Raw genomic sequence first — 27,692 nt, forward strand, 5'->3', positions numbered from 1 at the left:
AATACCCTTAGAAGTCCTTTGAAGATACTGGAGCTCGCAGATCATTTTCTTTAACCATTACAGTTACTATTTCTAAAAATCTATGTGGTACATGGCTTTTGGGAAGGCATCTAATATCCACACGAAAGATTTAACACACAAATTTAATGCAATGTCCCAAGGTGACCTTTCCAGACCTTACAGATGTGCCCCATCTTCCCAAGTTCACACTTAACCTGAGCATTTAAGGTATGGAGAAGGAAAAGGAAGTTTATCCCTTTGAAGGACTGCACTTAAACAGCTGGGTCCTAACCTCAAGAGACACAATGCTTTAGGAATGTATGCAGTACTTATGACTCGAGAGAAATTGACTTTACACAGCATAAGTGTGTGTTTGTGTGTGTGTATGGTCCAGGACCAGGACAAAAAAAAATTGCCCCCAACTGCTACTAACAATTTCCTATTTTATGTAAGGTGAACTGGATAAAATTGAATTTAAGTATTTAAGTGAATTTTAGTACTATGACGTGTATAAAGAATGACAGCATGTATGTATAAGACAGTGTGCTTTAACTGAGACCAATACAATGTAAAAAAAAAAGCCATATCAATATAAGTTTTTGTCCAATAAAATTAAATAATTATAATTGTTTTATAAGTTAAGTCAACTCATCACTAGAATAAAGATCTGAAATCTGTATTTACCTAGGCATAGATGAATAATAAGAACTCACATGGTAATGACATATCGTGAGCGAATGCGTTTGTTTCCTCATTTTTATGTAAACCTTTTGCACCAAAAAGACTGCCGGAAAAACAGACCAATTTCAACATAACACAGACTGTGAAATCACAGTTGAGATGTATGCCCCAACATTCAATTACAAAGTTGTAAAATGCTAAAAACGGCAGAATTAGCGCTACTGGCTAATTAATACTATATGCTAGCGTTTGGCAGGAAGTCCTACTATTGAAGCTACAGTTATGTTTTGAAGGTCCATAATGAAAAAAAAAATTACCATTGAAAGACATCCATTACAGGGGCCATGTCACAAGACTTTTTAAGATGTCAAATAAATCTTTGGTGTCCCCAGAGCACACATGTGAAGTTTTAGCTCAAAATACCATATAAATAATATATTATAGCATGTTAAAATCGCCACTTTTTAGGTGTGTGCAAAAATGTGCCGTTTTGGGTGTGTCCTTTAAAATGCAAATGAGCGGATAAAATTCAAACACTGATCACAATGATGGTGGTTTGTTGCAATTAAAACTCAATTGTGCTTTTCTCTGCACTAAATGGCAGTGCTGTAGTTGGATAGTGCAGATTAAGGGGCGGTATTATTATAATAAGAGCTCCTTATGACATCATAAGGAGAGCCAAATTTCAACAACCTATTTTTTCATGTGCTTGGTTAGAATGGTTTACCAAAACTAAGTTACTGGGTTGATCTTTTTCACATTTTCTAGGTTGATAGAAGCACTGGGGACCCAATCATAGCACTTAAACATGGAAAAAGTCAGATTTTCATGCCATGGCCCCTTTAACAATATCCAAAAAATTAGTTGTTCCTCAAAATCTGCATTTTCATCTGATACAGCCTCAAACATATAAGGTCTGTTTACTAATGTGAGCTACTGACATGAGCCTCAGAGCAAAGCTAATCAGAGCAGAGCTCAATATTATTATTCATGACCCTTTCAAATAGGGCAAAAATAGACCATTTCATTTCATTCAAAGGACAAATCCTAGGGTTGTAAATAAACATGTAAAAATGTTTTTGGATATTTTTGCACTTCACATACCTTCTATGTAAATATCAAAGAACAATTTAACATATTATTTTAATGTATTCTTTGGCACCTTTAAAATAGTAAGTTCAATTGACTTGCATAACCAATTTGATTAAACTTGCATGTAGCATTACAAAATTTTTTTACAGTTCAGGGTAAATGGTTCAATTTAGCATTTTTATTTAATAAAAACAGGCGCAACTACATAATATATTATCCTCAGAACTATTTGATACAATATACTATATTTAGATAGATGCTTTTATCTAATGCGATATGCATTACAAAGTAGGGATCAAACCCACAATCTATGCACTGCTAAAGCGATTCTCTACTAGTTCAGTTCACTATAGACGGTTGTATCGGATGCACATGTGTGTCGTTGCGGTTATGCGTCTGGGCAGACCTTTACTTCCAGTCTTTGTTTGTTTAATGGTTTGGCTAGTGGCTAAACTGAACTCTGCAACAAACACCTTGCCGAAAATAACAAATGTTTTGGTTTCCTGAAGACAAGGGGAGACAGCGATAATGGATCACCGCTATGTGAAGGGAGGTTTGGCAGCCAATCTGTAGTTAAGATTGTATACATTATAAAGTACACATTTTACACAGTAACGTTAGCTCAGTGTAGTTTTTGATACGCTTTAGATATGATTTGAACTAAGGTAATCTACTTGTTGTTAATTTTGCTTGTTATCAGAAATAAACTACTCTAATAGGACTTTGTTGTTATTGATTCTTTGCGGAGTTAACCGGAAGTTACGTTTGTTCCACGAAAGCCATTTGTTTATGTTGTTACTGCTGAAACCGTCTATAGGAACACAAGTACACCTGAAAAGTTAACACTCATGTCTTAGTATTTTTTCCAAATTTTCAATGTATATCATAAAACAAAATGATTTGTTTTTAAATGTAGTATCAGAACCAATGGAGCACACTGCGTAAGTAGTCTGCAGTCTAGACATTCTTTTTTACGTCTTCTGATTGGACGTCTTTCAGCCAGTGAGATGATCTGAAGTAAAGGAAACATCTTTACCTCAGAGTATTTCCTCTGCCAGGCCTCCAGTACGGCAGCTGCTTTGTCCTCGTTCCAGTTGATGTGCGAGACCTCCTCGTAACCCTTCAAGTGCTCGTACATCTGCTTTGGGGTCATGAGCTGGAACATGGTCTGAAGGGCCTGTGCACTGCGAGAATGAAAAGAACAAAACCATTTAAATTAAAGAACTGACAATTATAGATTGTCTTAATCTTGGCGTCATGAAGAAAGATATTTCAAAGCATGTATCAATGTTTGTACTATATTTTTACTAAGTACAACTATAAATGCGCTAAAGTACACGCTAAGAGTTTCCCAACTATAGAGTTCAGACTCCCTCAAGTGGAATCTCAGGATAATTTTGTTAAACAAACACTTTTTTGAAAGGAGTGGGAGTGGTTTCTATGAAAAAATTCCTAGAAATCTTAGTGGACAATTCCTAACCACTTAGGAATCTTTTCCACCACTGCTGTACATTAGCATTCTTGAGCCTTATGACGACGTTTTTTTATAATGAAGCCTAAACAGCTTTGGGGGGATAAACGGCCTGTTCTTGGGGTAAAAGGCGCGGACTTTCTTCAGTCTGTGGGAATGCATACTAATATGCCGTTTACTAATGATTACACATAGCCAGGAAAGCAAAAGACAAACCTCTTACTGTATGTGTGAGTGAGTAAGAGAGAGAAAAAAAGAGAGAGACTGTATGTACATTTATGTATGCTTACAAATTATTCAACTCTGTCCAACAGCACTGCTAACTAATAAAAAATCTCTATTACATATTCCTCCTTCTCCTTCCTCTAAAGTTATCGTGTTGTTCTAAACCAGTATGACTTTCTTTCAAATGATGTTAGGCATACATCCCCAGTCACCATTCAGTGTCAATTTATGAAAAACATCCAATGAAGGGAAAAGGTGATTGAAACTGTCAGTTAAATGAGGATGACATGATTTTTGGTGTACTGTCCCTTTAAGGTAAAATCAATTTTTCTTGAAATGTCACCAGTATTTAAAACTCAAAGTGGTCTCTTACCTAAGAAGTTTGCGGCTGTCGTTCTTTTTGGTCCCGCCTACGATAAGCTCCTCCTGCCAGTGCATGTACTTTTTGGAGAGCCCATAACAGCCACCAGTCAGAACACGAGCCACGTCTAAAGGCTTAAGAAAATGACTGATCATAAATCAAAACCTCAAGAAGCAAAACAACATTGCTTTAATTAACCAATCTTTAGCTGTAGCCACATCTGGGTAAACAGAGAGATCTATCAACATTGAAAAACAAACATCCTCAACTTAGCATAATAGCAAATGATCACATTAAAGGGACATTCCACTTTTTTAAAAAAATATGCTAATTTTCCAGCTCCCCTAGAGTTAGATTTTTACCGTTTTGAAATCCATTCAGCTGATCTCCGGGTCTGGCGCTAGCACTTTTAGCATAGCTTAGCATAATCCATTGAATCTGATTAGACCATTAGCATCGCACTAAAAAATAACCAAAGAGTTTCCATATTTTTTTCCTATTAAAACTTGACTCTTCTGTGGTTGCATCGTGTACTAAGACCGACAGAAAAGTAAAAGTTGTGATTTTCTGGGCAGAATGGCTGGGAACTATACTCTCGTTCTGGCATGATAGTCAGTGAGTTTGCTGATGTTACATGGCTGCAGCAGGCGTAGTGATATTACCCAGTGCCCGAAAATAGTCCCCTTGGTTACTTTCAATGGCAGGGGACTTTTTTCGGGCACTGCATACTACAGAAACTACAGAAGAGTCAAGTTTTAAATAGGAAAAATATTGAAACTCTTTGGTTATTTTTTAGTGTGATGCTAATGGTCTAATCAGATTCAATGGATTGTGCTAAGCTATGCTAAAAGTGCTAGCGCCAGACCCGGACATCAGCTAAATGGATTCCAAAACGGTAAGAATCAAATGTTTAACTCTAGGAGAGCTGGAAAATTAGCATATTTTCAAAAAAAAGTGTATTGTCCCTTTAAATTAGATGCAACTTTTAGTGCATTCAAAATACATTTTATCAGTATGCGTGAAATCTGGAAATTGAACCAGGGACAGAGACGTTGCACATGCCATGCTCTTGCAGCTGAGCAACTGATGTTTCATCAGTGATTTAAAGCTGTTGCTCTTATGTGCTGAACTCACCTGTGTTGTGTTCTTGTTTGGAGCTGTCAATGGGCAGTCGGGGTCTGCGGGGTTCAGGCAGGGGCGGTCCACATAGCCGTGACCCACCTCTGCTTTCACCAGCATCTCCTCCCATGTGTCCACTGGAATCTTTATCTCTTTCAGATCAGCAATAAAGTTCATTGGATCAAAGTTGGTCCACTGCATGGAAGGTCTGCCACTTAAGAAGAGAAAACTACAGACTATTACCCTCATGTGGACTTCATCACATCGTGCTGTCTCTGGGTGATTCCTAAATAAATATTGTTACTTTTTGTGTGCCAACCAAAATCTATCATAGTCAAATGAAAAACAGTAGGCTCAGGTTAGTTAGACCAGGTATTATATGACGTTCACCAGAAAACTAAGAGGACAAAGATGGAAGGCCAGCATAGTCTGTTTGACTAACGAAATCTTGCGGGTCAAGTGAATTAAGAAGTGTGGTGAGGACACTGACACGATAAGATACATTCAATTGAAACTGTTTGTGGTGGTGGACTTTCTCCACTTTTTATGGCGATGGGTGTGTCTCAAATAATATAGTAACTGCATAGAAGTGGTCTGACTTGATGGAATTCTGCAGGCTTATGAATAGACGGGTGCTGCACATCACAAATACAGCCCGGATTGGATTTCAGTCGACCTCTATAATAACAGCTTTGAGAAAATGGAATCAATCCGCTCATCCGATCTTAATCTGCTCTAATTATACTGCAGCGCTGGCCGATCCCGCTCTGTACCCGGCATCTCCCCACAGATGACAGCCCAGCGAGCAATTGCGCAAACCTCCAGTGATTTCCGTGCCATCTCTTCTAAGTTGGTTCTTTAAGCACTCACGTTGTCATTGGTTTATCCGGCCCGTCTTTATCCTCGGACGCCCTTCCTTGCTGTGGGTTCTTCCTTCTTCTTTATTTCTTTTTGTCACACCGTCCATCATTACTCCTTTAATGGTCCACTGAGTGTCCTCTAAAGCCCCACCTTTCCATCCACCATCTTTTCATTTTCTGCATGCGCTCCACTCTCTTCCTCTTCTGGCAGGCCTGCAGCGGTTGAGACCACATTGAATGTGCCTAACCAGGCTTGAGTCATTATTCCAAGTCCTCCAACCAGAACACAGTAAAATCCTTATTTACCATCTATGATGAGGGAGAGTATGGGGGGAGGGCAGAAAAACTTTTGCAGACTTGGTGGTTGTCTACCGAGTACTGCAAGAAGCCATTTGCAGCATTTAAGTGGAACAATTGTGCGGGGCCTCAAGCGTGTGAAGTTCAACATCACAATAACAGCTTTCAGACCGAGAACACCACTGGAGACTGTACAAAACATTTTTATTGCGGTGTTTGAGGAAAGTACATTTTGTTTGCTGGTTTTTCATTTCACGGGAAAATGTCTCTACTCACTAAAGGTTGTACATCTCACAAAATTGCAAGTCTGGCAAGTCAAATTGACTTAAAGTGTGAGGATCAAATAAATCAAGCCCCAAACAAATACCATGACGTGTGTGTGTGTAACTTACGGGAAGTAGACCGATCCTGAATGCAGTTTAGCACCTTCCCAGAAGCAGTCCAGAGGAGTGATGATCAGACATGGGTGCAGTTTCTCTATAATCTACAAGATGGTTATAATATTACTGTGACAGACCTCCGGTAGTGTACATACATTTCTACTTTAACGTAATTCAAAAAAAAGTAAACCCAAAATCTTTCCTTACCTGGTCAACAAAATTGGTTTCTGTGACGAGTTCTCCTGATTTGTAGCATAAATGTTCCAATTTCCATTGCCTGAAGATACAATGGTAGAAACTGTATGAATTTATACCACGGCCTAGTTGAATGCTGTATTCTGATTGGTTAAGAAATGTTCCACGGGTGTTGATTATTTTTCTGTAAACCACACACCTAACTTGTCAAATGTCTTAAACATAGGCACCAGTGCAATGTTTGTGGTAACCGTGGTATAAGCTGAATAATTGACTAGGGTCCTCTTAACTATTTGAAAATCTATTATTTTTATTTTCAGTTATTCCTTACGTATGCAATTTACCATTAAAGGAATAGTTTGCCGAAACCTTCTCTACCATTTACTTCATTCTCATGCCAGCCCAGATGTGTTTAGTTGAACACAAATAATAATTCTATACTAAAATGCAATCCTGTTGGAAGCCTACATGGTGAAGCTCCAAAAAGCACAATTATCCATTATTAAATTAAACCAATTCCAGTAGGTTAATATATTAAAGGGGCCATGGCACAAGACTTTTTTAAGATGTAAAATAAATCTTTGTTGTCCCCAGAGCACATATGTGAAGTTTTAGCTCAAAATACCATATAAAAAAATTATTATAGTATGTTAAAATTGTCACTTTGTAAGTGTGTGCAAAAATGTGCCGTTTTGGGTGTGTCCTTTAAAATGCAAAATGAACGGTTTGTTGCAATTGAAACTCAATTGTGCTGTGAATTATTTTCTCTCTCTCTTTTTCTCTGCACTTAATGGCAGTGCTATGATTTGATAGTGCAGATTAGGGGGTGGTATTATTATAATAAGAGCTTTTTATGACATCATAAGGAGAGCCAAATTTCAACTACCTATTTTTTCATGTGCTTGTAGAGAATGGTTTACCAAAACTAAGTTACTGGGTTGATCTTTTTCACATTTTCTAGGTTGATAGAAGCACGGAGGACCCAATCATAGCACTTAAACATGGAAAAAGCCATGGCCCCTTTCAAAGTAGATTGGACAGTTCATTACAATTTGATACAAAATTTATTTTCTCCCGCTAGCAAAATGTCACATATAATCAAGCTTATGATGGCAAAAGTCACAGTCTTTCAGTATTTTGAGCCAAAATGTGCAATAGTGACAATCACTATAAAATATAAAAATAAAGCTAGCAGAAGAAAATAAACAAAAATGCGTGCTCTTTGGATGAAATGCGTAGATGGACGTTACGTCAAGGAGGACGGGGAGAGTGTCAAAATAAAGGTACCTCAAATAGATTTTTTTTTTATGTGTGGCATTGATGCATCGGATCGTTAGAAATAAAATGTATCGGTGTATTGTAACACCCCTAATAAAAAGCTCATATGCAAAAGCCACTTAATGCCACCTCAGTCAAAAATGAGAGGATGATATTGACCGCATGCTCTTGGTACGTATTATACGTTCATTATATACCTTCGCTTCAAATCCGCTTAATCCCAGCTTTAGGCCAGTTAGAAATACCGATTTGTTGGAATTATCTGTAAAAATTTTCAGCAAAGTCCTCTGTGCACGGAAGAAGAATTGTATAAATGATGCCATGTGTATGCCAGTTTTCAGTCATCGAGCTGCAAGTTTGTTTATCTGGTTTACAAAAGGTTTGCCAAATAAATTGGGATATTAACCCTTATTTTTGCCTTTTACCTTTATTCAGAAAGACCAGTCAGTGAAAAATGACTAGACTTTTGCCAAAGTGGAGATATATGCCAAAAAAGCTTGCATGCACAGGTTTTGCATATTTAAATTTGTTAAAACACCAATGAAATGACTGTAGTGACATTTGTAAAGATAAGGCATTACAGTTGCTAACCAATAACTTTTTCATTGCCATAAAGTGAAATCACTGAACCTAAACATAAGCATGATAAACAAAATGCTCATTTACAAGAAAAGAAGTCAGACACACTTAAAGGGTTTTGCATCTGAGCTCTTTTCTAAAGTGAACCATGCTCCTTTAATGCTGCGTTCACACCAGCCGCGGTAGAGGCGTCAAGTGTAAGTGATTTCAATGTTAAAGCAATGTGAAGACGCGTTGACGCGCGTCTAGAGGTCTCGCGGCGCGAATGAGGCATTTAGCGTTTAGACGCGATTTCGCCTCATTCGCGTGTCTAGCGCGAGTTGAAAAATTTAAACTTTGCCGGAAAAACGTGCCGCGTTAACCAATCAGGAGCTTGCTCTAGTAGTGACATGATTACAGGATGCGAGCTGAGTCCCACAAGCCCCTCCCATAATGCTAATTTCCGGGTCAATGTCTTGCGGGTGCGGCTTTCATGCACGAATGAAGCGAGTAAACTCAAAATGTTCAAGCAGCAAACGAGACGCGGTAGATGCGAATTTGTCGCCTCAAACGCGGCTGGTGTGAACCCACGGTAACGCACAACTCCTGATGTCTCCTTACAGCCAGTCATGACGTGTTACCTGTTGTACATGTAAACGTGCACTCTGCTAGCCTTGATGGCAGAGTCGAGGTGCTGTTTTAGCGCCTCCACCGTCAGAATGTTAGCACCTTCCTGCCGCGGCGTCTGGATCATGAGCTGAGGACTAAACATGGCCTCCTCTCCGATCTTCTGCCGCGTGTACTTGAGTTCTTGATTCACCCTGCCGCCAACTGTGAAACAAAGATAGAGTAAGCATCTCAATGTTGTTGAAACTTTATATTACTTTATTTATAGGCACAGTAGAGATAAAAAGCGATTGGGGGGTTAGGGGTAGTAAAAAGTTTAATATTATATATTGTTTTTGGCGAATATACCTGATTTATTTATTGCTTCATCAATATCAACAAGCTGTTAAATAGCCCATAAGGATTGAATGTTCACGATAAAAATAATTCACTTAGTGTTACAGGGACAACCAATCATAATTCTCAGTGTTATCGTACAGGGTCAAACAAAATCTCATGGTAATCAATTATATGGTTCAGGCTCGATGAAAAGGAATCTGTACCGGCTCCCACCTGTCCTGTTAACTCCACATTAAAATGCCTTTCATTGCACCCTATAACACCTGCAGTCTTCTTCACAGCTCTCAAACCGGAGCTTATGAGTTACGAGCATGTGTAACTAAGCACATTTGTGAGTGCACACATGTGCATAAGCTCTCCGGTAGCTTTCTGCAATCGTGCATCAGGGTCCTTGTGTGGCACATCTGAGGTCCGCACTGGACCAGCTACAAAAGCGGCCTTTTAAGGAGTCCCACCATCCAAAACACTGCCTCTCAAAGCTGTCGGTTCTTCACGCGCTCTCTACCTGACCTCTGAGAATAGAAGACTTCTCCATTTCCAGGATCAAGCACCATTAAAAAGCAGGCAACATGGTTCACAAAGACTTTACAGTTACTCAGCGGCACCACATAATGCTGGCAACAAATAATACAGTCTAGTAAAGGTAATCGTCTGATTCCTCGCTATCAACCAGACCAAATCTTCTAGGCTACCAGAATACGACTGTCACACCCGTATTTAAATCTGTACTAAAATTCACACACAGTTGAGTTATTTACAGGAGGGGCAACCAAACTAGCACTCGTAAATTTTTGGGACTCACAACTGCATTTACGAAGAAGCCCTGCTGTGTGAAGGGAACCGTACTAGACAACTAGTTTTCTGTGACATCACCCGTCACTCTCTGTCACTGTGTTGATGTGCAGGGTGAATAAATATAATGACAAACCACGGTGCAGAATTGCTTTGTAATGTAATACAAAATCCAACATTTTTACAGTTTACCGTTTTACAGTCGAATTTTCAGACACCAGAGACAGAAGTGCTGTAGTGTGATTCCAGCAAGCATTAACTGTCATTTCACAGTCTAGGTTAACTACAGATCTGATATATTTCGGCTATGAGTAACCCACTTCTAGCCAAAACAAACTTGAATTTGGTTACATGTCGTTTTTGCCAAAATACCTTGCGAGATGTATGATTTTACATTATGTACGCCAAGTCAACAGTAATTACAAATGGTTTGGTTATTTATTTTTGGGCTAAAGCTAGACATTTATAAATTTTCACTGACAGCCCAATTGTTGGCTTGTTTTGACCTAAACGTCTGGGTTCTGTTTGGACAGCTATTAGATGTCTTAAAAACACAAAAATGTTTGCTGGGATAATTTATAGGCGTTTATACACGCCATGCTTGAGACAGCGCAAGCTAGCATGAAGGTAAAGCTAATAAAAACGCTGGTAGTGACGATTCTCTAAGTGATCTACAGTGTTTTCGCGTCACGTTTCGGTATCATCTTGGGTCGCTTGGAATCCCGACCAAGGTGGTACTAAAAAAATATTGGGTACTACGTACTGCAGTGGAAAAGCCCCTTAAAGTAAGCTGTCCCGACCCAAACCAAACCGTGAGGTACTATGCAATAGAAAAGCACCAAGAGTGTTGCATTTGTATTCAGTATAACATGCGGATAGAATTGCACCTTGTTTTACAACACTAAGTCCAATTTGAAGGTAACAAAGATATTTTGAATGCACCTAGAGCCCTATTCGAACGGTATTTGTTTCTGATGACGATGTATGTAAAAATATATGAAGAGTTTGGTTCCAAAACGCAATAAATCCATTTTGACAAATTTCGGTAAAAACGTGTTTTCTATAACAAGAAAGTGACAAGATGAAAAGCACTATTTTCTGTTACAAACTTTCCCATAGCATGTTTAGGTTATAAAAACATAAAAAAATTAAAATTCATAACTTGATTTTCAAAGATTCATTATAAAAACGAATTATTTTTTCCACAAAATGCAATAAATCCATGACAGTTTTTGTTTCAAAATGCTAGAAATCTATTAATTCAATGTACAAATGTGCATTCATCTAAGATTCCGTGTACTCAGCGGGCCACCATTGTTTGTTTACATTGCGTGAATGGTGGACTGTAATTTCTGGAATGGATTTATTGCGTTCTGTAAAAAAGGAGGAGTGGCGTTTATCGCATTTTGGGGAAAAAAGGGAGAAAAGATGACAGAATAACACGGCGGATATTGAATTTTGCGTAAAATTAATTATTTACTTTTAAATACTGACCTGATATAATACTGATTTTGGCAGTAACTAATTTTTTTCAAAAATGGCGTTTATCGCGTTTTGGAACCAAACTCTTCATATATTTCCATGCCTCCTGCGCAATAAAACTCATGCATTCGAATGAATATAAATTAGGATACATTATTATTCACATGACCTGGATACTTAATTATATGTTTATGGAATACTGTTGTGTAACATTTTTAAATTGTATTTGGCACTTGTTGCTGCTAATAAAATGTGAAACCTTTTTATGATTTACTTTTCTTTATTAATATCAGCTCCCACTCGCTGTTGTGAAGCGATGATGAAACCTTGTTCCCATTATCATTTCAGTTATGAAGGTGTCAATGTTTAAAATGCACGCAAATAAAGCCGTTTCACTGATGCAGAATGAACGTGAAGCACGTGACCATATGGTGCATTTAGTGGTCTAAAAGGATATGCAGAATGACTTTTGCATTGATTCACCCTTTTATAAACTTACAGAACTTAGAAATTAAATTACCACACGACCTTGATTAAATTACCTCACTGAAAACCCTCTGAAAATGATAAAAATACCTTACGTGCTCACGAGAAACAATTACTGTCTGAATAGCGCTTAGGTGTACATTTCAGTGTATTCAACTAACTTATCGGTACTCAGAAGTACCCACTATCCCAATGGGTGAATCATAAAATAGTAATAAGCTAGAACGGTTTCAGTTATCTGCTGTTTAAGCAGACACAGAACAGCAAAAAATAAAACAATTTACAATCATTTAATCTTTCTGTTAGTTTTTTTCTGGAACCGCAAAATCTTCACAAACGTCAAACGAAACATTTATCATGCCCTCGTAATTAAAGCAAGAAAATGTCTTTTTCTCATTAACCCATTTCAACTCTGGGGGAAGGGCTGTGTAAAACAATCTGTAACAACTTATAAGCTATAATTCAATTTAACAATGGTTTTCAATTCACCAGACAGACATAGGTTGAATATTTTCAAACCGTTGTAATTGTATTAAAGTCAAAAATAACCATGCTTTATTCTCGGGGCAGACCACCCAGCCCGAGAAAAAGATTCACGATGAAGGAAACGTCGAGAAACATTATAAGAAGGCAATGGATTTCTTTTTTCCCGGCCCAAAATGTACATCTGATCTTGTTTTAGGGCATGTTTATAATTTCCCTCATTAATTGCAGATTTAAGCGAGTCTGAGCTTTGCTTCAACATGATTATTATTGGTACCAGGTTGATTACATCCCAAACAAGCTGAACATGTTACTGATTTGAAAGCCCTGGGAACACCGACATGTCTTGGGGATGAAACAACCTCAGATGTCAGCTTTTCTATTAGAGGTTTCTCTTCTGGATTACCATAAAACGAATCACCTTCATGTCATGAATGGCTTATCTGATGTACCCTGCGGAGTTAACATGAAGGAGGCATGACAATGCATGTCACTTACTTTACAGTGCGAAAAAAAGGGTCCCATACTACAGCAAACGTCATATTAAGCCCCGACCCGAGTCCGACCACAGTACAAAACAATAAATAATTTATTAATAATAAATAATAATCATTTATTAACATTAACATGTATCCATGTGGCAGATGCTTTTATCCAAAGCGACTTGCAGTAATTACAAGGCATACATTTTATCAGTATTTGTGTTAAATGGGATTGAACCCACAACCCAATTCCCCTGCTAACGCAATGCTGTTCACAACAATAACTATAAAAATAACCGTAAAGATAACCACGCCATAATCAATTTATAATCAAAATTAGCAATTATAGGAACCTATGATTTCCGCAATGCGGAAACGCGGATGGGATCACAGAATCCAAGCATTAAAATGGATTTTAACATACAACGCCGAATGTCACCGAATGCGGCAAATTTTGCATTGTCATTTTGTTCAAATGCTGGTTTTTGTTTCATTAATTAGCAAATGAAAGAAATTCACATTTTTCTTTTGTGTAATGTTGGACGTAAAAAAATTTACGTAATTTTCTTGTTATGCATTGCAAACAATGAAAAGCGGGGCCTCTAGAGCACCAGGGTTGTTTCAGCGAACGACTTCTTCTATCCCTTACTTTGTGTTGGTTTTGGACTTGATTGCGTAAGCCCAGTAACGCATAAAAGTCTCTGCTCTACTAAAGCAGTTGGCAGAGAAACTGCGAAAACAAAAACTGATGTTATATTTACAGGTTCTGGAGACACGAAAAGAGATAAAACAATATAGCTTAAGACAGATATGCCTTCGGCTTTTGATCGACTATTATGTACTATAGGCGACGTCACTAACTGCGAGAAACCTGACAAATCTCCAAGTCCAAACAGTTGTCTGCATAGCCGGTTTATTGATTTGCATATAAATGCATGAAAACAGTTTTTTATAATAAGCAGATTTTTGATAGTTATCCGCTTTTTCTGTGCATGTAAACGTACTCAATGATTAATGAAAACATATACCATATACAATGATACCTCATCCCTCTCCAATGTTTGAACCAAATCGACTTTCCATCCATTCCACACCAACATAATGCTACATTTTTTCTATGCAGTCTCTAATTATAACTGTGAGCAATTCGAATAGATTTTGATTGGCTGTCAACATTTTATCGTTCATCAGCTAGAAGAAAATCTCTCTAAAAAGGTGATCCCAACAATATTGTTCCTCAGTATTGTTATCATTATAGTTGGAAACGTGGCTATTTTCTTAAATTTAAAAAGATTTTTAAAACTCATGTTTATCATCCTTGGTGTAAACAGACCTTACATCATCATAAAGTAACATATTCTACATATATACACATTATAATATGAAAAGCATGCAACAAACTAAAATCTATAGTTGAGTTGCCCATTTACAAATCAGCATACTGTAGCTACGTTAACCCTTAAGAGATCCTTAAAAAAACTTACGTATGTGTTCCTAAGGACAGAAAATGTCACCTTCCCAAAAACTGCTCTAAAATATCATACATCAATATTTTTTCCCACTTTAAACGATTCAGTCTTGTAAAACTACTTCTGCTTGAAACATACATATAAAATATTAATTAGATTTGTGAAAATTTTAACCCTTTATATGCCATTTTGTTTACATTAACCCCTGTTTTTTTAACAGGAAAAAACAAAAAAACTAAATATTTTCCAAAAAAAACTTTTGAACTACCATTTGATTATTTTAATTATTAGACCCTGGGATGGGTCAAAGATTGGTGGCAAAATTTATTTTGATGCATTGTTATTTTTTGAACAGGGTCAAATTTTGTAAAAAACTCACACTTGTGATCCTAAGGACAGAAAATGTCACCTTCCCAAAAACCTCTCTAAAATATCATACATCAATATTTTTTCCCACTTTAAACGATTCAGTCTTGTAAAACTACTTCTGCTTGAAACATAAATATCAAATATTAATTAGATTTGTGAAAATTTTAACCCTTTATATGCCATTTTGTTTATATTAACCCCTGTTTTTTTAACAGGAAAAAACAAAAAAACTAAATATTTTCCAAAAAAAATTTTTTGAACTACCATTTGATTATTTTAATTATTAGACCCTGGGATGGGTCAAAGATTGGTAGCAACATTGATTTTAATGCATTGTTATTTTTTGAACATAGTCAGATTTTATAAAAAACTCACACTTGTGATCCTAAGGCCACAAAATGTCACCTTCCCAAAACTGCTCTAAAAATATCATACATCAATATTTTTTTCCACTTTAAACGATTCAGTCTTTTAAAACTACTTCTGCCTGAAACATACATATCAAATATTAATATAATTTGTGAAAATTTTAACCCTTTATATGCCTGTTTGTTTACATTAGCCCATGTTTTTTTTAACAGAAAAAACAAAAAAACTAAATATTTTCCAAAAAACACATTTGAACCACCATGTGATTATTATTATTATTATACCCTGAGATGGGTCAAAGATTGGTAGCAACATTAATTTTCATGCATTGTTATTTTTTGAACAAGGTCAGATTTTATAAAAAACTTCCTTAAGTGTTCCTAAGGCCACAAAATGACACCTTCCTAAAAATTGCTCTAAAAATATCATATGTCAACATTTTTTTACACTTTAAATGATTCAGTCGTTTAGAACTACTTCTGCCTGAAACATACATATGAAATATTAATTAAATTTGTGGAAATTTTAACCCTTTACATGCCAGTTTGTTTACATTAACCCATGTTTTTTTAACAGAAAAAAACAAAAATCTAAATATTTTCCCCAAAAAAACATTTGAACTACCATTTGATTATAATTATTATTAGACCCCAGGATGGGTAAAAGATTGGTAGTAACATTGATTTTGATGCATTGTTATTTTTTGAACAGGGTCAGATTTTATACAAAACTCACACTTGTGATCCTAAGGCCAAAATGACACCAAAATGACACCTTCCCAAAACCTGCTCTAAAAATATCATACATCAATATTTTTTTCCACTTTAAACTATTAAATCTTTTAACACTACTTCTTCCTGAAACATACATGTCAAATATTAATTAAATTTGTGGAAATTTTAACCCTTTAAATGCCAATATGTTAACATTAATCGAACCACAGTGTTCGGCTGATGTCGTGAAAACTTTTGTGGGACATCGTAGCCCAGATAGTGACCTGTCCTCATTTCTCACTCCAGAGACTGAGGGCTGATTCATTTTTTATCTGTAAACACCGGTCAGAATGAGCAGCCCCACATAAGCCTGCAGTTTCTCTGTCTCAAGATCTCTCCAGTCTGTGACTGTCTCCCATGTAGGTTTGTCATGGCCCCAATATGCTGCAGGATTTCATGCATCAATGAAAAGCTTGAAGTCAGGGCACTGATTTGGGCAGTGGCATAGTGTGTGAGCCCTGGGATCAAATCTCTGGCTGCTGGGAAGTAGCGGAGCGTCTCCATGTTTGTGGGAGACCAAAAGATTTTTCAATTTTTGATGTCCATCCTGCCGCCACTTCATCAATCTCCTCTCCGCTCTCACCTTCTGACAAGTCTTCTGAAGATCCTTCTTATGAATTAGACTCCAGCTGGTCTACTTCTACCTCTGAGGCCTCCGTGTCGACCTCAGAATCCTCGGAGGAAGATGAAGAGCCATCCTCGCTCTTGACATGCATGATTATTTCAGGAGCCTTGTGTGTGCTGTAATGCCTTCCCATTTTTACTACTTCTGCTATACTGTTCATACTTATAGCAGTGTACTTGCATAAACAACATGAGCGAGAACCAAAATGAACATTGATTTTGTTTCGGTTCTGACCTCTCATCGTTTTTATTACTGAATTAGTTTATAATGCAGAATGTGCCCTTCAAAGAGAGAAGAATTTGGATATGTTGAATATGCCCCCCTGCCCCACTCAACATCGACTCCACCCCTACATCACCACCACCCCCTTACCACTCAGACACACTTTTTTTACACACACACCAATTTTCAACATTAAAGGTTTATCTTTTCAGCAGCTATGCGGTCCGCAGAAAACAGCAAAAATTGTGACATTTTGATGAATGCATGAAATGGTAAAAAGTAGCGCCACCTGGTGGACAAGTATAAAAATTGAAACTTCAAGGCCAGTAGTTCAAAATGATATATTGACATAAAGGTATGTATTAGTTTATGTTAAGATAAATGGGGGGTCAAAAATGGTAGTTATAATGGTTTTCAATGGGGCATTTTTTGTCCCTAGGATCACATGTGTCGGTTTTTGCGTAGCTTAGCCATTTTAAGCTAATTTAAAAAAATGAAACCAAAATTCTAAAATGTATAAAAAATGATTAACCTTTGGCAAGTTTGGGCTATATTCAATCATCACAGTCAAGATGGTTTAAAAATCAAAATCAAAATGGCAGAAAATGTCCCTAGGATCTCTTAAGGGTTAAACAATATATGACTGTAACTGTAAAAATGAAAATATATTTCTCTATATCCCACAGCTTAAGTGTCAGTGAACGATTTCTCTTGGTGAGGAGGGTAACGGGGAATCTGGTGTGCATGTCAGTGTGTGTTGGTGCCTCCGCTAGGCCCATTCAGTTTGTTGCATAACATTAACCCTTGAACCTCCCTTTCACAAACAGGGGGAGCTGCCATTGGAAGGAATCCTCCATTGCTCAGAGTTTTCAAGCAGCGCATTGCTATTCTCACCATTCAGCTGCAGAGTGGCTTTTGAGTGGCCCATTTCAGAGGGGTGTGTGGGGTACCATACAAAAGACATATCCCACCCCACCCCCCCACCCCAACTACAACCACTGCACTCAACCCCTTCAAGAGCATGACATAACTCCACGCTACTGCTAGCTCCGCTACCGCCCACTACTTCATCCTACCGACTACGCCAATCACGCGGCTGGAGGGCCAGGAGGAGTTAGTGGGGCTGCTCCCTGATGGGGGTGTGCATTATGGTGGCTGGTGAGGGACTTTTTTAGGAGGGGCCGGAGGAAGGGGCTGTGTGTGGCAATGTCGGCACAGGGAGGCAGTTTTTATGACTGTGTTGCAGGCGGGATTAGCTGGATTAGACTCAAACTCAGAGAGACCCCCTGTGGTCGCACGGAAGTTTCTGTACTGGGTCAAAGCGACATGAACTCTCTCCCTCGCACAACTAACATCCCAACATAAACTGCAGCCCTGGCCATGACGGTTTGGTGTTGACATACCGCTGGCCCTGAGATTGCATCTAAATCAACGCATTTACGCACCTGATGAGCTTCACTTGGCTAAAGAATAAAATAGGGCTTGGTGGCAAAAAAACACACACAGATGTTAATAACAATACTGTACATTCGAACAAAGCACCTCCTGTTAATGTCCTGCACACATGTTAAGTCCTGTAACGGCTGTCCATGCACTGACCTTATCCTTTCACAGAGGGAATATCAAGGGTGAGAGCACTTTGGAAGGAAAGCGAAAGTGGGAGAGAGAGAAAAGCGAGGGAGAGAGAGAGAGAGTCCCTGACCCGCAGCTGTAGCACAATGCCCCCAAGCAGCCTGCTCGACCCCTGACACAAATTTTACACCGCAGCTGCCATTTACTCCACACTACATTACCATATGTATGGCCTGCTCTCCTCTAATTATGCTAATCACCTGTCCAGATCTGCACCACGAAAAATGGATGTATTTAGCAGTCCGCTGCCTACAAATACAGCTTACTGCAATCCAGAGATGTACATTCAGAGGGGCCTGAATAGGTAGATTTTTCCACGTTGCTGGCTTCATTCAGATCCCTTCCTCTTAAGAAAAAACTATTCAAATGAACTGGATCGCACCGCAACAAAAAGCAAGAGGGAAAAGTGTGTGTGTGTTCTTGTGCGCTCAAGGTTGGGGGGTGGTTCTGTGTGCGCACCTACCCAAACACTCAGCGAGCTCCAGCAAAATAAGATATCACTGGGACATTTTCCTGATTTCCAGGACTCTTTCAAATAGTGTCACGTATTTCACCATGCCCCAGAATGCTTGATTCTGATTGGTTAAATGCGACATTATGCAAAAATATTCAAGCACAGAATGACTTTTAAACGTATAATCGACACAGGGTGTAAATTGTACTAAATCATTACCTGGTTCACAACGCAAGAACATTCACATATATCCGAAACCTGCTACAAATACACTGACCAACCAAAACTTTTTTAACCACTATATCTAAATTATTAACTTAATTCTTCCTTGCTATTAAAACATTATCACACAAGCAAACACCAAAGTTTAAACAACTCCAGACTGGCACCAAATGGGGGCATTTTGCCACCAAAATTTCAGAGTGTGCCACTGAATTTTACATCCAGTCGCACATGTGCGGCCAGTAAATTTGACCTTTTTTGTGATGTGACAATGAATTTGAAACAGCACACTGTACTTTCTTCATCTATCATTAAATTATTTATTAGTAATACAGTGGAAATTAGTAGAAATGTGAATATTTGGTTAGCATGTTGATTTACGATGTGTGCCCCTGAATTTTCTGGTTGTGCACCTAAAATTTTCACTTGGTGGCCACTGTGCTCCTAGTGAAAAAAGTTAGTCTGGAGCCCTGAGCCATGTTTTTAAGTTTCGATCACACAAGCATAAGAACTTCAAGTTCGCCAAGCATTCCAAAACAAAAAAAATTTACTTTATTTATTCTTCAGATGCACTAAGTGAGATGTACATTGCGTTACAAAGGACCAATTGCCGAAAAACTGGAGTTCCAGCCAAAACACAAATAACACTTCAGCTACTATGCTCCTTCCTTCTATCCCCCTCCCCCCCTCTCGCAAAGTCCTCCGCCCCTGAGAGAGAGAGAGGGAGGGTGGAAAGAGGGAGGGCCGGACCACCCGGCATCCATGGCAGGACTCAGTGTTTACATTGCTGCGCTTCACTCTGTAATACATCTGGCATCCCAGGGCTGGACTCCCAAGTGAAAGGGGGTGTGGGAGTGTGTGTAACTGTGTGTGTGTGTCAGTGTAAGGAGAGGAGATCGGGGTGGGGGGGCGAGGGGTGGGTTGAAGTGCAGTAATAACATTTCGGAAGAAAAGTGAGGGAAGCGAGAGGGAGAGAGAGTCTTTTCCGTCATTTCGGTGTCTCTGTTTTTTGAATAACACGAAGTAAAGGTATGCAGAATATAAACACAGGAATTGGAGGGATGTCAGGATGCCGACTGAGTTGCTTCATTCGTTTCTGGCTTCTACACACTTGCGTCCGTTTTACAACTTGAGGTTACTTTCTCTATCAATATTCAAATATAAAAACAGAGCGTAAAAACCCACAAACATGAATAATACCATTACCATACAGCATGTAGGGCTGTCACGGTTATGAAATTTGGCTGACGGTTAATTGTCTAATAAATTGTGACGGTTATGACAATTAATTCTTAAACTTTTTTGGTTGTTTGTTCATGAAATAATTTTTGTTTGACAATTTTTTTGGAAATGTATGTTTTACCTGGCAGTTCATACTACTTTTTGCAGCATTTCTTTATGCTGTTTTTTCCACTGTACTGAATAGTGATTCCACTTACACCAGTGTTTCCCATACATTGATTTATTTGTGGTGGCCCACCACAGAATCAACACTGGCCCCCACAAATAGAATTTTCATGATTCCCATTTACATTTTTATTTCACCATTTAAAACAGCTTAATTCGGCTTAAAATATAATTTGATGTATAATACAGATCAAATACAGATACAGATCAAAGAGTAGAAGTGAAACATATTTCAGGTGCCAACACTAGATCAAACGCAAACACGACATGATGACATCACATGTATGCTAATTAGCGGGTGACGTCATCACCACCACAGTCTCGATTTTGAATCAACCACAGAAAAAAAACGATAAATCGAAAAATCTATTTTTTTGCCCAGCCCTATGTGCCACACACCTAGGTACTAAAAACTTAGAGCCAACTACCCAGAGCAGCTTGGTAACTACATACTTCATAGTAACTTGTGTCCAAGTAAACAGTCCGCACATTTCCTACAAACAAAACTATCCATTCAAACATATTTGCCATCACAAGTTACATTACATAAAAACCATATTGTCCTAAACCATACAATGACATTGCAACCATACTTCTGTCGGTTTAGTCTGAACATGTTGGTTATAGATGAAGCACCGATAGAGAGCTGAGGATTAAGGTGACTTCTGAGGGTGGGAACACAGGACACATTCTCAGCAGCTTGGGTTAGCCAAACTTCAAACTAGAAGCCTGAAGCCCTCAGGGCTGCACATACATCTCTTACAGTTCAGCCATGTGTGTCCAAGCCTTGCCATGCACATCAAAACAAGGAAAATTCCACAAGATCCTGTTCTCCTCACCACAGAGTACACCAGAGCCACTTCCTCAATATTAAAAAGCAACTTCTTTCTTCTCAAAATGTACTGCAGATAAAAAAATCCGTAATGTTATATAAAAGATTAACTCTTTAGCGTGTTTTTAGGGGGAAAGCTTTTATTGAATGTAACGGTGCTTTTAGCTTAGATTTTATGTTCACTTCACTAGCTGGGCACCAAACTTCAATGAAACACACTTCAGCGGAAATAAACAAGTATTCATCAACAGGCCAACAATCACTTTATGCAAGAATAAAAAAATCACAAATGATTGTACCAAGCAATAAGATCTACTGTATATTAATTACTAATCTCTAATAACTTCACACTGCCCCCTGCTGGGTACATCAAAAATTGTGGTGCTGAAATTAACCATTCGGTGACATTAAATCCATCAGGCCACAGGTCCGCTGAAGGACTAGCGTATGTGCAGTCTAGTGGACCCTCTCTCATCATCCGTAGCCCTTAGCTGGAACCCCTCACTCTGCACCCGGGTCATGTAGCCGGTATCAGATGAGCTTTTAAATAGCGGAGTCTCCACTCGATGACCTCAGGTCCTAAGGGACACAGCCTTGTGGCCCCGAGCCTCACGCTACCCCTCCTACCCCACAGAAGAAAAAGGGACAACCCAAATTGTGATATCTCAATGACTTCACTCCAAGAGCAGCTCCTCTCAAAAGCAACCAGGAGGGATAGGAGTACAGGAAGGCGAATGTTTACGTGAAATAGTTTTAATTAAAATCAGACGTCGCTGGTGTTTTCTTTAAAAACTTTGAGCTTGTGTAAATGACCATGCACATATCACCTAAAATGTTTTAATAAAATACGCTTGTATATAGAAATAACTTGAAAGTTGCACACTTCTGCAGAAGACTCCACAACTCATTATTATCAGAAACATCAAAGCTACGTTCAGCGAGATGATACAGCCGTTCACTCGATAAACTATGACAACATTATCAATCATGTAACGCTAAAAATCTGTAGAGCAACCAAACAAATTATAATGGTTGGACCGCACAGTCATCAATGGCAAGTGATGAAAGACCACATGAGATCACGCTGAATCCCATTCAAGCTGAACTTAGGGAGGGTACGAGAAACAGCTTCACCGAAGGGTCATATGGAGGTCGCTAGCAAAAGACCGTTCCAAACGAAACATAAACATGCATCCTAATGGACGCTGGGCTGACATCTCCCAGTGCAGAACCTGGCCGGCCAGAACTAATCTATCTCTCAGCTGTGGAGTTTAATCTAAACAAATAGATCTCAATGTTACTGCATCTGGAAGCTGTCATGCGCCTCGACATGGGAACAGCTGAGGTGCGAGTGAGTGTGTCTCCAGCAACCGACTGTCATACTTCATCTGCAAACCTCCAGCACGTCTTGAACAGGAAATGTGGAAGTAAACACTATGGGGCGGTTTCTCGGACAGGGATTAGACTAGTCCTAGACTAAAATAAATGTAAGAGCTGTCCAAACTGAAAACAACTTGCACTGACATATCTTAAAATACATCAGTGCCCTTTGTTTTGCCTCACAAGTAATGTTTTTATTAAGGCATGTTTGTTAAAACTAGTTTTATTTTCTAATTGAACTAAGGCCTAGTCCTGGCTTAAGCTAATCCCTGTCTGGGAAACCACCTCTATGTCAAAAACTATGTAAAGACTTGCATTTAACAGTTTAGTAACAATACTGTTACACTGAGCATAAATGTTCAGAATCATCAAAATGTGCAACAAGTTATATATTATGGCAATACAATGTATTATTTTAGCCTTGACATTGCAATGTGTGCATTATCAATAATTACATTGCAAAACATGCAGTGTAATAACTAGGCAAAATGTATCAATAATGCAATAAACTAGCATACCCCAACTAACCCTAACTGGCACCGTCTTATATGATGTAATTTATTTCGATTTACAGCTACACTGAGTTGTTTATTTTATTTTACATCGAGTTTGTTGGTGCACATTGTTGACATGGTGCAACTATGATAAATGCATAGTATTTTGAAACAGCTTATTATTGTCTATGAACATGCAAAGCCCTACAAAATCATTCTAGAACGTTTAGTCTCAAATAGAGTTTTTTAAGTGATCAGGTAAACTCGTCCTGTATTTTTCACATTGCAAAATATATCACAGAAGAATAAAATATTGCAACGCCAGGTTGTTTCCAATCATATTATGCACCTTACAATACACCTTACAACAATGCAAAATGCACATTATTTAAAAATTTCAGAATTATAAAATAATCACAAAAAGTACAGAAACCTTACACTTGTTGCTATGAATATGCTATGTTATAAAAAGTTAACACTGTATTTATTACATGCACCCACCAAACATAGCCTATAGCTCTGATCAATACAGAATCAAACATATCTATTAAGATAATATTTTATTTGTTTTTAATATTATTTTTGTTTATATTTAATATTAAATATCAAACACTGGTAAAACAATATCTATAGATTACAAAACACTTCCTTACTAAATTACTTATTTTTAGCATTACTGCATAAACTGACTGCTACATGCAATCTATGCTACTGCCGCATAAAGTTCAAGGCATCTCATCTAGGGTTCACCAAAAATGTGTAAAGCCTCAGAAAACCCCTACCTGTTCATTTACTATTGTAGCCTTAAGCAAGGTATTTAAATAACCAATTTAACACAGCTAGTGTCATTTAAGTTGCTTTGGATGAAAAAGTTTGTGTTACATAGCAGGTTAATAAAGTGAGCGCTTTCCTTTCTTTCATAAAAAAACCCAATGAGATTATTTATAACACTTAATAAACACTTTTGTTAAAAAGTACATATGCAAGTAAAACATCTCAACTTAAAGCCAAATGTATGTGTATGTATAGGCAAAAAGACGCAGTTCACACACACAGATATATTCATCAATAATATAAATTTCAAGTGCTGTATCTATTTAATAAACAATAACATGCATTGTGCTTTTTTACTTTTAGGCTACATTTACCAGATACTTTTAAAAACTGCTGTACATGCATAACATGGTTTATTTACAATCCCAAAACACCATGCAAGACTTGTTCGATTAATATCATTTAAAATAGAAATAATCACTCTACGATCAATTTTAAGGAATTCCCTCATATCCTCTATGATCATATCAAAGGTTCCTAAACTGCAGGAATGTAGATCAAAGCAGAAAGGAGTATTGCCCCTCCCCCTAAAAAATCACCACCCACACTACGGCCCCAACAACTAACAATTGACTTATTCATAAAATAAAACAACTTTCTTCAAACTTTCTTTTAACTACATGTTAACTGTAGTTAGTGTAGGGATCGGTTGTGAGCTTCTGCCTGTTGTTCGCTCGGTTACTCCTGAAACTGTGAGGCAAACCTTTTTGGAAAGTTGAAAACGGTCCAAAACAGGACCACACACACAGCGCGGATCAGATTCAACTGCTGGAGGCAGACACACACATACGGTCTCACACACACTCACAAAATGGCGGCTTTGACAAAATCTATTCGCGTTGAACACACTCACAAAAATCTTAAGTGAATCGCAGCGATGTAACTTGCGAACAATCGGCACGCGCTGAGGAGGCGCGTGCGCTACCATGTTTCCATAAACTAAACGCGTTTACGAGCGCAAATGCGAATTAAAACCGAATTACATTCTTTTCACGTTTAATCTGGATTTTTGCCAGACTACTGTACAATAAACAATTCATCCAGTTTACATGACAAACCCCAACCCACCGCTTCAGGTCTGTCTATACATTACACTTGCAGGAAAACGACTTAAAACTAAAATGAAGTGTATATGCTTACCTTCTACCCAGAGTTTCTCCACGTCCGTCTCCAAATTAGCTGCCCTTAAACCAACAGCAAAAGCTCCGAATATTAAAAGGCCCACAACTAAAAACTTTCCACAGTTCTTCTGTATGTAACAGCCGAGATTAAACAAAAGTCTTTGAAACTTTGCTCTCAGCCACAGCGGTGCTTTCCTTCCAGTCGCCTTCCCCTACGATAAGACAGGAGAGACCAAATATTAAACTCTCTACTAAAATCACTGCCTTAAAAACACAAGCATGCAAGATTCGGTCAACATTTATATATTATTATGGTTTGGTCTGAATTGCACAAAATTAATTCTGACAGTTCGCACTTCAACTAGAAGAGCACTGCATCTCAAGTTAGTTATAGTCACGCGCACAGACGAGACAATCTAAACATTCATGCATCGTGACAGATTGCATCTTTTAGACATTTAATTAGGAAAATGGATTATAAGTTGCAAAGAAATATAATGTTGGCGATGCACGTGGGTCGCATTGCTGAAGGGATGCTAAGTGATGGGATTTGAGAAGTGCTGCAGCCATCACAGAGGGAGTTACGACAATATTTGTGAACGGAAGAGGGCAGCCACATGGATTGTGCCCGAGCAACACGGGACGAAAACTTCTCCCCGTGTAGTAGATCCTATAGTAGTAATGTCTGGGGCTTCAGTCAGTACGTTAGGGCCAAGGGTGCTACATAACAAACTAAACTAGAGACACCATTCACTTTTTTGGGGATGGAGCTTAGGCTTTCAGACACGAGGCTTACGTCTGACAGTTATGTTTCGCCCTAGAAAAAATCAATCAATGCGATTTATAAAAAATCTACATGTGAACACAACGGAGATCAAATGCAACACACAACGGGAAATCTCGTGCAAGGTTACAGGTTGCTTCGGGCATAGACTCTCTTCTTCAGGACACCCCCATCGGTGCCGTGGCTATCCCGTTACCTAGCGACTTCAATAAAGTTGGCCCCTTTGTCAGACCATTTCCAACAATACGAAATGCAAACGGGACAAAATGTAAAGCACCTCTGATATTTGCTCCAACGCAAATGCGGCATCGCAATAACTCGGCCGCTGCAAATACTCCAAATCCGCTGCGGCGGTCCGATAGTTCCCCCTATTTCTCCGCGTTAACCTCGGCCGATCGGGGTCTCTGTTTTCCTGCTCGGAGGAGACATTAACAGCCGAGGCCATGTTGCAAAGTCTGCGCCGAACCGCTCGTTTTCCGCGCTAGTGTATTTTCCCGTGAGCGTTGAGCGATATCCGAAGAAAACCAAGTTTCTCTCTCGTTGATCCCAGATCCGCGAAGCACTTCATACTCCTGTTTGAGACGGCGAGTCGGAGTCTGCGCCTTCCATTCCAACATTTCGCGAATCGGGAGGTCTCCAGCAATTCCCCACTTTCACGCCGTCTTCTTGAAAGTTTGTGATATCAGAAGGCGAAGTGGATGCTATGGAAACGACGATCCCTCGGTGGCTCAAGCATTCTGTGATCTATGTGGTCCCTCTTCAGGCCGCGCGACAAGGCGATCTCTGAGAGATTCAATAGATGTGAAAAAAGATCGCTCTCCATTCGGAGACAGAGGAGGAGGGGCGTGGCAAAGAACGGTTCGAAACCCCGCCCCCGGGGCTGTCAGATGGCCGGAGTTCCTGGGATCTGATTGGTTCCAGAAGGGCAAAAATTACTCAGCAAACACGACTATTATTAGCTGCTTAGCAACAGCTCACCAAAGTAGAGAGACCACCCAAGCCGCGAGCCCTCGTGTGTGCATCTCGAACTTCAGGGGAGTCTTAAAGAAGCAAGGCCCACTTTTTGCAAGGTCCGAACGCTGGGACGTACCCGAAGCTTTCTGAAGTACTTTAAGAACATTTTGGGAGAAGAAAACCACGCAGGAGGAGACACATGGATACGCAACGGAACATGTTTTTTTATTCTTCTTTCGCATTACAGTTACAGATATTATAGTGTTTCTTCTTTAGCTAAGCTGGTAGAGCATTTTGTTAGCAGCGCCCAGATCACTGGTAAACTGTATTGAAACACTCTAAGTCACTTCGGATAAAATGCATAAATGTATTACTTAAACAACCTGTTATTTACTCTTTCTTTCGTATGTAAAGTATTCGTTTAAACGCTAATGCAGTGGTATATCTATATAATAACATGTCGCATTGTTCTCCATTACTTTTCTCTATGTTGTATGGATAAGTGAAAGCCGCACTTGAGCTTGTTTAAAATGTTTACTTTTA

At 38.7% G+C, this 27,692-nt stretch overlaps 1 protein-coding gene across 1 annotated transcript in view; it reads right to left on the reverse strand.

Moving 5' to 3' along the window:
- Positions 1-27,025, reverse strand: part of ptch1 (patched 1) — a 73,985-nt gene extending 46,960 nt beyond the window's left edge. Inside the window, exons 1-8 of the mRNA XM_055168000.2 lie at positions 26,473-27,025; positions 25,431-25,623; positions 9,159-9,348; positions 6,694-6,763; positions 6,499-6,590; positions 4,965-5,163; positions 3,843-3,964; positions 2,810-2,957 (exon numbers count right to left, since the gene is read on the reverse strand). Coding sequence (XP_055023975.2) covers positions 2,810-2,957; positions 3,843-3,964; positions 4,965-5,163; positions 6,499-6,590; positions 6,694-6,763; positions 9,159-9,348; positions 25,431-25,623; positions 26,473-26,640 — 1,182 coding nt within the window. The 5' untranslated portion in view covers positions 26,641-27,025. The remainder of the gene's footprint in view (positions 1-2,809; positions 2,958-3,842; positions 3,965-4,964; positions 5,164-6,498; positions 6,591-6,693; positions 6,764-9,158; positions 9,349-25,430; positions 25,624-26,472) is intronic.
- Between the last annotated feature and the right edge of the window lie 667 nt (positions 27,026-27,692).

This window comes from Misgurnus anguillicaudatus, chromosome 5 (genome assembly GCF_027580225.2).
Source record: "Misgurnus anguillicaudatus chromosome 5, ASM2758022v2, whole genome shotgun sequence".
Lineage (NCBI taxonomy): Eukaryota > Metazoa > Chordata > Actinopteri > Cypriniformes > Cobitidae > Misgurnus > Misgurnus anguillicaudatus.